General features: G+C 40.3%; 1 protein-coding gene across 2 annotated transcripts in view; it reads right to left on the bottom strand.

Moving 5' to 3' along the window:
* RIC1 (RIC1 partner of RAB6A GEF complex) overlaps positions 1–11,890 on the bottom strand; it is a 44,561-nt gene extending 32,671 nt beyond the window's left edge. Inside the window, exons 1-2 of one of the 2 annotated variants that reach the window (XM_088538602.1) lie at positions 11,750–11,890; positions 514–621 (exon numbers count right to left, since the gene is read on the bottom strand). In XM_088538602.1, coding sequence (XP_088394728.1) covers positions 514–621; positions 11,750–11,890 — 249 coding nt within the window. Of the gene's footprint in view, positions 1–513; positions 628–11,749 lie in introns of those variants that run through there. The other variant, XM_088538603.1, reaches the window with a different exon arrangement.
* Between the last annotated feature and the right edge of the window lie 3,329 nt (positions 11,891–15,219).

Raw genomic sequence — 15,219 nt, 5'->3', positions numbered from 1 at the left:
CAGAAGTAAAGGTCTTTGTATTGCCATCCACACCAAATACCATTATTGCACCTTAACAAAGCCATAGTTCCATCATCTTTAAACTCACCTTTCCAGAGACCTGACCTAGTTTTAGTTTTTCTTTCCATTAGTTTTAGTTTTCAGACTAGCCATACTTATGTCATCTAACTCAACCTCAACTACTTCTTTCATTCACGTGCCTTGTCTTTAAATAGACCACAGAAAGGATCGTATTTATTCTTCACGACCCGAGTACTGAAGTAAAGCAATCGCTGTGTCAACACACTACTGGCATTCTGTTTCAAAGCAAAGCACTGTAATACCTCAGAGAAAAAAAAATACAGGTTTCTTGAGCAATTTTCATTCAATCATCCAGAAAATGAGTACTATTGTACATATGCATGTAGCAGTTAAATGTATATATACCCTCCAGGTCTCTGCATGGAAGCTTACAACACAATTTTCTTTAAAATAGTTTAACCACAATATAAATAATAAAAAAATCCTGCTTACTGAAACGGCTATCATGCTGCTGTCAGGCCGCCATTCTGCTTGTTTGTAAGGTCCAAACTGAGAAGCTGATTTTGAATTTTCCTTATAGCTTACAATTAACACACTGGGCTGAAAAACAAACAAAAAAAACACAATAATTATGTGTTATGTCTAGAAGGAGAGCTATTTTTGTTGTTTTGTGATATGCCTGTAAACAACTACATTTCTTCAACAACAATGCATTTCTATTAAAAAACATGGGTTCAAGAAATTATTAATACATACTTGACAAGTCATTACATGCAATGCTTTTGGAGAGATATCCTGCAAAATATCTGTGGCACTGACAGTCCTAATCTTACTCAAACTCAACACATTGAAATAAAATACTTCATTCTTCCAGTAAGCAGCCATCACAGAGAGTACAAGTAGTTACCAGCTAGACATGGTGACTGATACTTCAGATGACAAAACGCATCTCAAGTAGGCTTCTAGCATTTAAAAATATTACCAAGTAGAATTAAAATTAAAAAAATACAGTAAGCATTTAGTGTATTCATTTATTTTGTTCCTGCAATACATTGTTATCATAACCACCAATTCATTTATTCATTTTCATGAAAGTAGTTGTGAGTTGCATCAGAGAAACCCTAACGGAAAGCTACCCTTTAGTGCTCCAGAGTGCTTAGGAACATCTTCTGATTTCCTGCCTAAATATATCTGAGACTAGTTTGTACTCACTTGCTCTGAAATCTGTAACAGGTTTCAGCATAGATATATATCCCCACCTCCATCACCCTCTGTTCTTTTGCAGGATGGTAAGGAGGGAAGAAACGTGTCTATTAGTTAGATGACAACTCTGTCCCCTCAGCATTAAACAAAATTTAATAAGTCGAGCTCTTCTCCTTGTAAAAATACTTTCCACCTCTCCTCATAACAGACCCTCTCCCTAACTATGTCAGTGCAAAACTCGGTATTGAGAAGGGCACACACTCTTCCCGCCCAGAGAAGCAAAAGGCTGAGCAGAAATCACTACTTTTGCTGAATGAAACCTTTTGGCAAAGCATCCCTAGAGCGACAGGCAACGACAGCTTACTCTCATTTATAGTTAGTTTACTATTTCTGACGGCAGTAGTTCGTACAATGAGTTTTCATTCTACCCATACACTATGTGCATGTCTATAATCAGTTATTTTCATTTCCATAAATAAAAATGCAATGTTAAAATTATTTTTAAAAGACAGTAAGGAACTAAGTGATCAAGTACTCTGACCAAACCCACAAAGAAGTTGAATTAACACAACATAGGCAGTCTTAGCCCTAACAAATTCATGGCATGACCTCTCAACCTGTGAACACCATTCTGTATATTATTACTTAAATTTTACATCCACACAAAACTGAATTATCAAGAATTGAGTGAAACATTTATACGGGAATGTGTAATAATCACGCTATCTTTAAGAATTTTGTATATCAGCTTTTTCATGGCTGGGGTCTTCAAAATAGTTTTTGCAGCTATTTATAAATCAAATTTAGCTAATACTAAATAAATTACTAATTATACAACCTTTCACTGCTTGGCTTACATGCACTCTAATTGCCTTAGATAAGCACAAAAAAAAAAAAAAGTACCTAGTGATAGCCCAGTCTTGGTGACCCATACTAACGACTCCGAGATCAATCCCCTTCTACCATGCTTTAAGCTTTTCACCAGCAGACAAGAAAAACCTTTAGACCCTCACTAATGCTCTCCAGCACAGCTTTGTCTCTGTTACTTTTACAGAGGATGATAACAGCATTTATACTGTAAGGTTCTTGTCACAGTTGTTCATTATAAAGGTATTATTACACCCTATAACCTTGAAGGAAGTTTTGAAGACCCAGCAAATATCAAATTTATATGAACTGGCTTCCAGATTGATTAAATTTTGTGCCTTAAAGTTTGAGAACCAAAGGAACTAGCATTAAGAACACAGGCATATTTCCTTATGCAGTTTAAGATGCCTCTTCTCTCTCTAAAAAGCAGACGTTTCTCACGCAGTAGGTGCCGAAGTCCACCTAGCTAATGTTTAAACTGTAAATATTTCATTAATGCAATCTATTTCCATGTAACAAAAATCCAAGAAAAAGATTTCACACAAGAAAAAAAACAACATATGAAACAAGCACGTTTAAGTTTCTCACAGAGGTGTGCACAGCATAAACCACACAAGCCTAACAGAGCTAGAGAGACATCCTACTCTGCTCTCACAGAAGAAACAAAAAACACCATTTTCATTTATCATGAGAAGCCACCTAAAATGTGTAACAGCACTAAGAACTGTACAACTGCACTCCTCCTTTAGATGGAAAGACACACTGGCATACTTTGCATTATTTGTCCTAAGTGAAACAAGCTATTAAATGCCCATTTTTTAGCAAAAGAAGGGCCCAAATAGCCCAATATTTTTTTTTTCTAGTTAGTTTTAGATAACTAGCTCACACTCAATACAGAAACAGCAAATATTTAGGTTCTGTTACACAGAATTTTCCTTAAACTTTACATGTGTTTCTGTTGTGGGAGTTTTTTATTTTAAAAAAAAAAATCAGCTTCATCAACTCCATACGGCTTTTCCTATTCACAGTTTGCAGCAGTTGAAAATTATAGACAAACCTAGTTAGACATAATTGTAAAGAAACATTGACGTTCCTTCTTACCATACTTACACTCTTAGTACTCTTCTTAATAACACTGGAACGAGAAACAGGATACAACTCCTGTTGTAAACTTCCTTGCCTGCTTTTAATCTACCTTTCAACTACCTCACCTTCCTTTTTGACAGCAGCCCAGTGCTCTCGCTCCCAAATCTTTATGCATCTTCTCAACAATGCCTTTCTAGTACAAAACATCTTTCTTACATTATTCACAGGAGATGGCTGAGCGCTAATATATTCTGGATGATCAATACTGAAATATTGAACAATACTGAAAAATACTGAAAACAAACTGCATTATTTATAAAACAATAACTGGCTTGCTTCATTTTCAAAGCCACATAATACATCAACCTATGTTAAAACTCACTTTTTGTTTCGACTGTTATTTGTCTCTGTAAGGTTGTCCCCTAAGAATTCTTTTGGATTTCCAACTAAGTATTTGAAGATGCAGCTTTGTTGACATAGCTCTACATCAACATTAGGACAAGCACTGCCATATTCATTTAGAAATTTGTTACTACTTAATTCTACCTGACAGCATAAATCACATTTTCCAATTACTTCAAGCAGTAATTAGGAGCAAGATGAACAATCTCAAAACAAGCTGAACCATAGCACGTAGTTTTCGTGAAGAGATTTATCAAAATATTCAAACCCTACATCTGAATTCTCTCAGCAAAGTAGTAGGAATATCAGCATTTTGGAAGTGGTATTACGTCTCAGCAGATGTGATATTATCATTTCCAAGTATAAGTATTCCATCCCACACGTGACTCATATGCACACTGAATAGGCATTTAAATCCTAAATTAGGTTGTAGCACATCTGAGCAGGGGAGGACCACGGAGTGAAGAGCAGCCAAATGCCTGACTTAATCGAGATGTTTAAAGGGTTTCAAAGAACATGATAGAGCAATAAATTCTGAGGTACAAAGAGGGGTAAGGTCATTGTTTCCATCTAGGAGAACGTACAATCAGGAAAAAAGGATTTTCCTTAATTTGCACTCTCTAGTTTGGCTGTTGCAGGTTAATGGCAAACTGTGCACACAGTGGATTTGATAAATAAGTTAAATGGGTCTGGAAATAAAGTGGAATACTACTGGACAAATTTTGAGAATCTACAGTATCCACACCTTTAGATATTAAAAGTAAGAGAGGAAATAAAAGACCCTAAAAATGTAATAGCAAACATCTGAAATGTGGGATCACACTGAAATGAACTACTATTATTTCAACTAGTGAAATTTTCACTTATTTATGTGTGCATAAATTATCATTTTATTAATGTTATATTTTTATAAAATGTATACACACATACATTCAGCTGGCTAGACAAATTGTTGAAACTGATTTTTTTTAAACTTGATAATATACTTTACAAATAAAGTTATGAAAATTGGCAGGACAAAAATAGGAAGTAGCTGTCTCTCCCTGCTCTTTAGAAGTTCCTATAAGACAGCAGCACTCTTTTTTATACAACACAAAGAAGTAGTTCTACACTAAATGTGAGTAGCAAAACTGTAACATTCTTAAAAATTAGGCAAGGATATGTTAAGCAGTTGATATATCAAGCCACACTCAAATTCTCAAGTACTTGATACTCAAATTCTTAAGTATGTACTGCAAGGAAAGTTATACATATACCAAATGCCAGATGAGGTGCACAGAATCCAGTTATTTCCCCAAGATATTTAGTAGTCTGAATGCTGCATATAGCATATAGGCAAAGCATGCAGTGTATGTATATGCTACATGCCATTTATGTCATATATGGACAGCATGCTCAGCTATGTTTCCCCCGCCCTCACTGTTTTAAATAAGAGTTCAAACTAAAATGAACTTCCATTGTTTCTTTTTTTTTCATCATTAATGTGACCAATTTGCTAGTACTAATTTATTTTCCAAAGAGTTTGGGATTTGTTTTTTCAGTTGGTTGGTTTTCAGGTTTTTTTTTTTTGCATCTAATTATGGTTGTCAAACACAGAACATCTGGAAGACCAGTAGTATTTTCCCAGATGTTATCTCCAGGAAGAAGATTCTTAAAATAGTACATAGGCTGAGAGTATACTGCGGTATTAACAGCTGCTGATACGGTATTACATAGATTTTTTGGTTATATTTTTTTTTAAATGGAACATCAATACAGGAACTTGCAGGGCCATAGATTTCTGTCAAAACGCTAATATCCTCATCCCCTAACCATCCACTATAATGGATAACATCCACCCACCCCCCATAATCTCATCCAGCACCAGAGAGCTTTTTTTTTTTTTTACCTTAAAAAAAAAAAAAAAAAAAAAACAGGCTGACTTTCTCTTCAGTTTTATATGACAAACGCTTCAACAAAAAAAAGAAAAAAATCAAACTTACTGCCCTGATGAGTTTAGAAGCTGAGTGTCAAAGACAAGGCAGGGACAAACTGAATGTAAAGGTCAGTGCTAATGAGATTGGTGACCTTTATTTCAGCTATCATTAGATGGCCTGCGTTAAACTTCTAAGACTGAAGCTTTGTAGGTTTCTATAGTAATTAACCAGAAAGTTTTGATGTGAAAAGCATGCATGCATAAGGAATAAGAAAACTAATACAGACCAGAAGGGGTGGGACAAAAAAAAAAAAAAAAGTTAAACACAGACAACTAAAGCCTTTTTAAAACCATTTTGCCAAAAAAAGATACAAGGTGGAAGTAACATTTCCTAGAAATACAGTTTAATTTTTAAAACACTATTCCTTGGATTCCACTAAAAAGCACCGAGCAGTTTAGAATCAACACAGCATCTGTCCAACAAACACTACAGACACAGCTCTAGAAAATAAAATCAGGATAGACCATGTTTCATGTACACTTTTTTTTTTTTTTTTAACTGTTTCAAAGTAAAAAGAAACACGCAATATATGAGAATCATCTAGGATGCGGAAATCACAGAAGAAATTCTCAGTAAACCCACTGTTCAAAAGAATAGCAAATAATACAGGAAACAGACTGCCCCCGGGCTCATGAATTACCAGCAATGGGATTATACAAGGACTTAAATTTGAAATAAACAAAACTGCATGTTTACAATAAATTTTCTACACTGTTTCTATACATACACATAGAATATATAATTTTTAACCATAAACAAACCTGATACTTGCAAATAACTATGTGCAATAGATTACACTGTCAAAATTCAGAACAGAAGTTCACTTTCTTTTAGTGCAATTAATTCTGAGAGGTCTTTAAAGGGACATATATCTGGTATTAGCACAAGACACTGAAAAAAGAACTTTCGAACCTCACCAAATGTTAACATGACAGTTTTGCATTTCACACGATGATCCCATAGTCTAACTGGCATTTATCTCATCCTTTTACTGTAACTACAAGGAATATGCTAGCGCTTTTTGAAGCATTGTCTATTTAATAACTGATTAGGATTTAACACCTAACAACGAGGCAAGGTCAAAGGTACAGCTCAAGTATGAAATTAAGATTATAATTATCTTTACGTCATTGGGTCACATCAGGCCCAGAATCTCTGTGTAGCTCTTAAAAACTCAGATCAGAATCTGTTGAGTATCAGTAAAAAATTCCTTATTCGCATCTCAGGGGTTAGACAGTAAGCAAGACATGTAGCTTGCATTGATGCTGTGTTGTACTGAAATTGCATGAAAAGACAGTTATGACACTCGTTTATATGCAAACCAGGTCAGCATAGAGAACAAATACAGATTATTCTGCAGCCTAGGATTCTGACATGCATGCTTTCCCATAAAGTTATCCATCAATCTAGTGTGATTCAGTATCAGATTGACACTAGAGAGAGAAGGAAAAAAAAAAAGTAAGTTTAAAAACAATGGCTAGATATAAACTATAAGCTGGTAAACATTTAGATTAAGAAATGTTTCTCAAAACAAGTGGTTGCATCAAGCTACTCTAGGCTCCAGAGAACTTACAAAACTGGCAGACTCATACTGGACACTCCAATAACCTCCAGGAGCTTTCATTAAATATTCAAGGACGGTACACATTCCTGTCACTGTCACAGTCTGTTAAGATTAAAGGGGGGAAATGCTGAACTATATTTATATATACAACCAGACTCTATTCTTGTTCCACCTACATTGGCCTTCAAGGCATTCCAGGGGAACTCCACTAACCTATCACACCACCTTCTTCAATTACGTGCATCTTCCCTTGGCTTATCAAAAGCTGTGAGTGACTATCTAGAACTCTCTAAAATATCTCAAGCTCACATTTCATGAGATAGCCAAACATATCTAGTAGCATCAAGAGTTACTGCTGTCAGAGGAGTAATTGGACTCAGCTATCCAACTACAATGCTCCTCTGGTCCCCTGACGAGTTCCATCTCCTATCCTGATGAGAGAAATAAACAAACAAATAAGTAAACAAACAAAAGCAAACAATTTGCTATCCTGAATAGCATGCTGAACCACCATGCAAAAGCAGAATAAAAATATTGATAAGTTTTCTATAGCTGTTTATGACAGATTTCATCAACTCTTAATGTCAAGGAATCTTCCAAGATATCTAAATCATAATTTCTTCTAAAACACTACAAAAGAAACTCTTAACAAGAAAAAAGAAGACTGAAACCCAGTGTAACTGTTCTTCCAAGGAAGCTAAAAATTTGGCCCACAAGGGCATATCTTCAGTTATCACTAAGAACAGAAGTCCCTCTGTAGGTAAGATATTACAGGACATCTTAATCAACAGATTTCAGATCTTACAAAGCTTGAACTCCTCTGTGGGGAGTTATATAAAGAAAACTATGACCTCAGCTTCTAAACTAGGGAGTTTCAAAAAAATTCAAACTCATTTGATTTTAGTTACTCAACCACTACTGCATATTTTTGGTTCCTTAAACACTATTTTTAAATGGTCTGTACTGTCACTTTCCCAGTTTGACGGTCACATAAAAAACAAGGGAGAAACACTGCACAAAGGAAGTATAACCTGCCTCCTCCTCCTTACACTCTTAAACATATTTTGATTCTCTTCATCTTCCTCGGACATTTCACTTAAATTTTTAGATGGTTAGACTCTCTGAAACTTGTCTTGGTGGACTATTCTTAGCCTCTCCTGGGAAATCGCTACCTATACAGCAAATCTGCAAGGAAAGACATCACAGAATCACACAGAATCACTGAATGGTTGAGGTTGGAAGGGACCTCTAGAGATGATCTAGTCCAAACTCCCTGCTCCAGCAGGGACACCTCAGCATTATTTTAGTTCATTCCTGTCACTTACAGAAAGCAGGCAAAATTTCCTACACCAGAAACGTGACAACATGCTTCAATCAGGCTTCTTAACCTGTCACATTAATGAAATATTAGAGCTCTTTTCCCCCTTGATTTTGAGATATATGGATCTGTTTTTTAATATCAAATAACGTCACATACTACCATTAATGACATCCTACTCTTAGGCTGTAATTTCTCCTTGTTTTTCTGCTAGCAGCAGATCTATTTTAAGATATTTATATTTCTTTTGAGCCAAGTTAGGCCAATTTAACTGCTCACATTGTTACTTCATGAAACAGATCTGTGAAGCAACCTGGTTAGAAAAAATGAAAATTTTTCCTCTTTAAAGTGATCTAAAACAGATCACTTAACAAATCCAGTTTAGAACACAGGCATGAAAAAAATAAGCTGGCATAACAAACGGCAGCAGGACCTGTAAAAGCAAAATGAAGGTAAATAGACAAAAACAAACAACAAAACAAACAAACACCTTAACTTGGGTATATCAAGGACAAAGAGCAAAAATAGAATGGCACTCTCAGAAAGAAATTTCAAAATCAAACTTGCAGCAAGAACAACAAATTGTCAAAGAAGTCATCTTCAGTTTCGTGACAACATCATTCAAAACCACAAAGCAGATTTCCTCCACGAGCAAGATAAGCAGACCACTTTGTTAGATCAGGAGTTTTGCAATCATTTCCTTACAGAAGCAAAAGAGAAGTCTAGGTTGCATCAGAGAAGGCTAAAGCCTATGGAGATGGAAAAAACAAGAGTTAGCTTTCTTTTAATAAGTGAAATCCAACAGATATTTTTAAAATGGTAGATAATTCCTGGCTATGTCTCATGCAATAAAATGGCATCTTTGTCCAAATACAGCTCCTCAAGTGTGTGTGGGGGGGAATATGTTGTGTGTTTATCCAATTTCCAGCAACACTCTGGTTTCCAGGTTAAGTATAGCAGTTAAAGGCTTCTTTGGTAAAAAAAAAAAAAAAAAAAAAAAATTACAACCATAAATTGCCCCTCCCTTTCAAAATTTTGGTCTAACAATGGAAACATTTAAGAATCAAGAACAGGTTAGAACTATTTATTTATAAAACTACAAGAAATAAGATCTTAGCCATACAAGTGGGTATTGTCCCCCACATATCTAATTTTCAAAATATGAACAAAACACTATCTTGATTTTACCTGCTATTGTTTCACTGCAGTATTATCAATTACCAATCTTTGTACACACATCTAATCTCACCCTACAAAATAACATGAAAAGCAGAGCTATACATTTTTGGATCAAAAACATCAGATGAGTTCTATCTGTTTTTCACAGTTCACAGTTTACTACCATTTAAGTTTCCAAAGCAAAAACAAACAAACAAACAAACAAACAAAAAAACTAAGATAAGTTTTCCTAATACTAGGATCTTAAGCACACAGTACATTAAGAAAACCTTTAGACAATACCATTTCACATAAAAAAGAAGTGTGATAAATAAGTGTAGGCTTGCGAGCCTGAAAATACTTCAGTGGCCTCTGTGCTTGAAATAACTAATGTAAAACTCAGTCTCACCACTCTCATTCTGACATGGAACTTTTCATACATAGTTCAGATAGTACTAAGCCTTAACAGTGACATTAGCCTGAAGGCTTTTTTTCCTCCAGGAAATTGAATTAGTTAAACCTGAGTAGAATTTAGGTTTGTTCCAAGGAAGATGTTTCTGACAACTGAAAAATTGTTACAGAACGCAGAAATTTTAGTTTGTTTCTCCCCTCCCCCTCAAAAAAAAAAAAACCCAAAACATGATTTTAAGCTCCATGTTAAAAGAATAAAAGAATGATAAAAGAATAAAAAGATAAAAGAATGACTTTTTTTCTCCTGGTATATAGATGCAATTGACCGAAAACAGTCTCTCAGAAAAGACAATCTTAATGGACACCTTTGTCTTGCCTTGTTTTGCTAGGATCAAGTGTCTGCAGAGTGCAAGAGACTGTTACTTTCAGTCACAGAGACTTTCAGTTTAAGGTCTACTACCAACCATACCTATCAGAGTCAGCATTTTACTCCACAGGACCCATTACACAGCGGAAACAAAATGTAAGAAAAAAAAAAAAAAGTTTTACATGATCTCTAAGTTTGCTCAGCCTCCTGCATCAATTCTGCTCAGGCTTTGCCTCTAGCCAAATGCAGCTCAGTTAACACCTGAAAACAAGTCCAAACCTGAAAGCAGCACAACAGGGAAAGCGTTCGTGCCCTTCTACAGAGCCTCTAATTAGGCTCTGCTGACTGACTACAGCTACCATTCAGCAACTGAGTAATACCTGCACTAAGTGTCATGAACATAAGAGACCAAAGGCCGCAGGATAATTCCCACACATCATCCCAACTGGACTAATCTGCCCTAATTAGATACTTGTACAGGTTAAAAAACAGCAACAACACCCCACCCAGAAACTAATGAATACCCATGCAGAGCGTGGCACAATACGATAAGCGTTGGTGATGAAATCTCAATATACCTTAAGACTCTCGTCATATTTAAGGATATGGCTGTCACTTGACACCTCTGAATACCAACTTTCTAAAATCAGATTTTTGTTTTTCCCCTGTACAAAGATATTTATATGCAGATTTAGGGTCTAACTTAGGTAGTGCATAAAAACATCTGGCAACAAAATTAGTAGCTTTAGCCACTATCCAACTAAAAGGGAGAAGAAGATTAAATTCCCATTGCAAGCACGGTATTTGATAAATGTTATATGCATTCTCTTAAACTCAAGTGGTGCTAGAGCAGCAACCTCTATGCAAAAATCCTGCCAAAGCGAGATGTATTCCTTGCTGACTCTGATGCTCAGGGCACTAAAACTTTTAAACGGGGGTCACAACACGACAAACTTATGAGATTCTTGGCTATACAGCTTCTCTTGAACAGAGCCTGATTCTCGAAAGCAACGGCACACATGGTCTGCAGGTAGCTCAGCAGGGCAAGGAGAGGACACCTGGATTCCCAACGCTGGGTGTGGGAAACGCTGGACACGCAGGACTGTGCGATACGCGAGGATCGTTCACAAAGCCGGGGAGGTCGCAACGCCTTTTGCATGAGGCCAGCGCGCTAGCTGAAGTCAAAATAACAACAACGGAAGTTGCTCGGAAGTTTCATTTTCGGGAATAACAGGTGGTAACTCCGAGTTCTGGGTCGCATTTGGACATACCCAGGGAGGCCGCTGCTGCCGGCGGACAGGCTGCCCCGGCAGCGCCGAGGCTCTAGCGCGGGGAAGGGGCGAACGGCGCTCGCAGGGGCCGCCCCGGCTACTCACCCTGCAGAACCAGAGGCTGAGGCGGCGCGCGGCGAGCACGGCCACGAGCGCCCTGCGCGGGTCGGCGCGGAGCTGCAGCGGCGCCTCGGGCGGCTGCAGCGGGCTCGCGAGCCGCTTGGGCCAGCCGCTCAGGAAGTACATGGCGGCGGCGCGGGGCGCGGCGGGCGCGGGCGGCGCGGCCTGCGGGCGGCTGCGGGCGGCGGCGCCGCTCAGGGCTGCGCGCGGGAGCGCGGCGGCGGCTCGGAGCGCCTCGCGGGGCCGCGCGCGGGGGCCGCCGCCATCGCCCGCCTCCGCCTCGTCCCCCGCCCGCCCGCGCGACGGCGCCCGAGCCGCGGCACCAGCGCGACGGCGGCCCGCGAGGGGGCGGGGCCCGCGCCGCGCCGCGCCGCCCATTGGCCCCCGCCGCGGCGCCGCCGGGAAGTGGCGTCAGGAGGAGGCGGGGACGCCCGTCCCCCCCGCCCCTGCAGAGCGGGGAGGGCGGGGGGGTGGGGGGGGCGGGGGAGAGGAGCACAGAGGCACGAGCGGGCCCCGCCCCCGCCCGGCGGTGGGCGGAGCAGGAGCCGTTGGAGGTTGCGCGGCCGTTGGAGGTTGCGCGGCCGTTGGACGTTGCGGGGTCGTGGGCCCTTGCGGGGCCTTTGGAGGTTGCGCGGCCATTGGAGGTTGCGCGGCCGTGGGCCCTTGCGCGGCCGTTGGACGTTGCGCGGCCGTTGGACGTTGCGGGGTCGTGGGCCCTTGCGGGGCCGTTGGAGGTTGCGCGGCCGTTGCAGTGTTTTGGGGCGGGGGTCAGGGTCCAGCCGTAGAATTAAGGAATCACTGTGGCTGGAAAAGACCTCCAGGATCATCGAGTGCAACTGTGAGCCCATGCCCACGCTGCCTGCTAAACCATGTCCCTAAGCGCCTCATCTACAGGTTTCTTCAGCACTGCCAGGGACGGGGACTCCAGCAGCGCCCTGGGCAGCCTGTTCCAGGGTTTCAGCACTCATTAGAAATTGTTGCTGCTGTCTGTTTTGAACCTCCTCTGGTGAAACTCGAGGCCATCTCCTCTGGTCCTATTGGTTGTTACTCTGGAGAAGAGATGGACCCCCACCTCACTGCAGGGATCCTCCTTTCTGGATCCTCCTACGTGAACCTCCTTTCAGGTAGTTGTAGAGAGCGATAAGGTCTACCTGGAGCCTCCTCCAGCCTCAAGCTCCTCCTCATGAGGTCTCTGCTCCAGCCCCTTCGCTGCTTCGTTGCCCTTCTTTGGACACGCTCCAGCACTGTTCCTGGTACCAGCCAGGAGGCCATTGGCCTTCCTGGCCACCTGGGCCACTGCTGGCTCGTGTTCAGCCGGCTGTTGACCAGCACCCCCAGAACCTTTTCTGCCACGCAGCTCTCCAGCCACTCTGCCCCAGGCCTGTAGTGCTGCATGGGGTTGTTGTGACTGAAGTGCAGGACCCGCCACTTGGTCTTATTGAACCTCATACGATGCCTTTGTCTCTCCAGATTTGTCCTGCAGCATGATGAACAGGATAGCAAAACTATCTGAAAAATAAATAGCTCTTTCTTTGCTATATTATCTTTTTAGTCAGGACTTATTCTGTAATCTTTTTTTTTCCTGTGATTGCTCAAATACTTTTATTTACATAGAAGGCAGAGAGCAAGAACATGTGGAGAAGAAGATGACTGGAAGTGGTGACTGCTGAAGCATAAAGTGTAGTTTTAGATGTAACGAATGAGGCTTTCATTATTGATTGTCTCCTCTTGCAATTAAAAAAGAATTAGGGAAGAGAACAAGAGGTGGATTTCACCACCATTGCCAGGGCAGCACTGTATTATGAAGGAATGGCTGCTACAAGAAGAAGTGGTCAGAACCTTATCGAAGCACTGCCCTTCGCTGACTCCTAGAAGAGTTCTGCTGGCCAACAAAATGCAAGACTCGTTCATGCAAAGCACAGATTTTGTAGTTCCCTTGGAGCAATGTGGCCTGTCACCACACCTAAGGTGCATTCCTTCCTAGTATCTTTCCTAGTAACAAGCTGCTGTTGTTACTGTACGAATATCATGTTGTAGCAGAAACCTTGTGCCTGTGTGGGCTCAAACACAAAAAGAGGAGTAAGTTATGAGTGTGTGTATGCTGGAACCTAGACAAAGCCATAACAGACCTTGAAAGATTTCAATAAAAAGAAGCAAAGCACCTTTTTTTTTTTTTTTTTTAATGATAAACTCCTAAGTGGGAAACTTGGAAATATTTTATTCTCCAGAAAGTACCAGTGTTTCTGCTACAAATACTCATGTCTTTTGTTGTCTCTTTTTGGCCTCTTTTCTAGCCTTTTAAGTGAGGAAACAGCAGTAATACCTGGGGACATTGTAGCCTCTAATTTATTTAATACCCTTCTCTTCCTTTTTTATTTATCTTTTTCCTATGAAATAAGTGTCACAAAAGATATCCCAGGGCATAAGCATGGCTTTTTTTGAACCGTCTTTCTTCTGGGAACGTTACATGTTTTCATCTTACTTGATAAAGGGAAAATACAGAGCAATTTCTCCAAATCTGAGCGATGGGAGAATCTGAGAAATTCCTGTGAGATTTTTCACAGTGAGAAAACTGGTAGGGGATCCACATGTGTTTCTTAGTTTTAGGTAGCTTTTAGAGTATAGAGCACACACACGTGACAGGCAGATGTGCTTCCAGCCCCTACTGCCTCTGCTCTGTGATTAGTGAAGGGAAGTTGCTGCTGCTGCTGCTAGTGGCAGTGGCTGTGCCAGGTTTTGTCACAGCTCTATGTTGTGCATCCAGCAGACACCGAAGTCTCTGTAGCGCGTACGTTCCTGTCCCCATGGTGAGATGAGGCGTGCAAAAGTGAGAAGCAGTGCTGGGCAGTTCACTGGCTGCAAAGTGGTGCAACATCTCTTTTGAAAGTGCCAGCATCAGAACCTAGCATCAGTGATCTGCTGTGGCTTAAACTGTATTCCTTGTTACACTAAACCAAGAGCATATGCAGATACCCTGAATGATAATGTGATAATAACATAGTAGATTTTTTTTGAATCATAGATTGTTTGTGCTTGAGTGCACCAACATCAACACATTTCTCAGTGCATTGACACCAGACTAAGAGTCCTACTTGCCCAAGTGGTAAAAGACAAAGGGTTTAGAAATGACAGGCAGGCAGAGGACCAGGCTCACAGTGTTTCTCCAGCAGATCTGGCCAACCGCTGAGGTACAATTACGGGATGTAGGAGTGTGGCTGTGATAAGATACTCGGCTGAAGTCACACAAGTCCTTCATGCACTGAGGTTCAGCTGTCATCAGAATCACCAAAGTGAAGATAAGATGTACTTTCATGCAGCTGCCAACGTAGTGATGGGAATGTTGTTTTGGAAACTGCTCTCTTAAGACAGCTCAGGCCTGAAAGTGCAGAACTCATGAAGATCTGTTGAAACTGATGTCCTATCTGCAGCTCTGTTACAGTGTATCTGCATGCACA

The sequence above is a fragment of the Tinamus guttatus genome, unplaced genomic scaffold (genome assembly GCF_059628265.1).
Source record: "Tinamus guttatus ecotype Peru unplaced genomic scaffold, ASM5962826v1 Tinamus_guttatus_pri_ptg001095l, whole genome shotgun sequence".
NCBI lineage: Eukaryota > Metazoa > Chordata > Aves > Tinamiformes > Tinamidae > Tinamus > Tinamus guttatus.
This window is presented reverse-complemented; position numbering and strand designations above follow the sequence as displayed.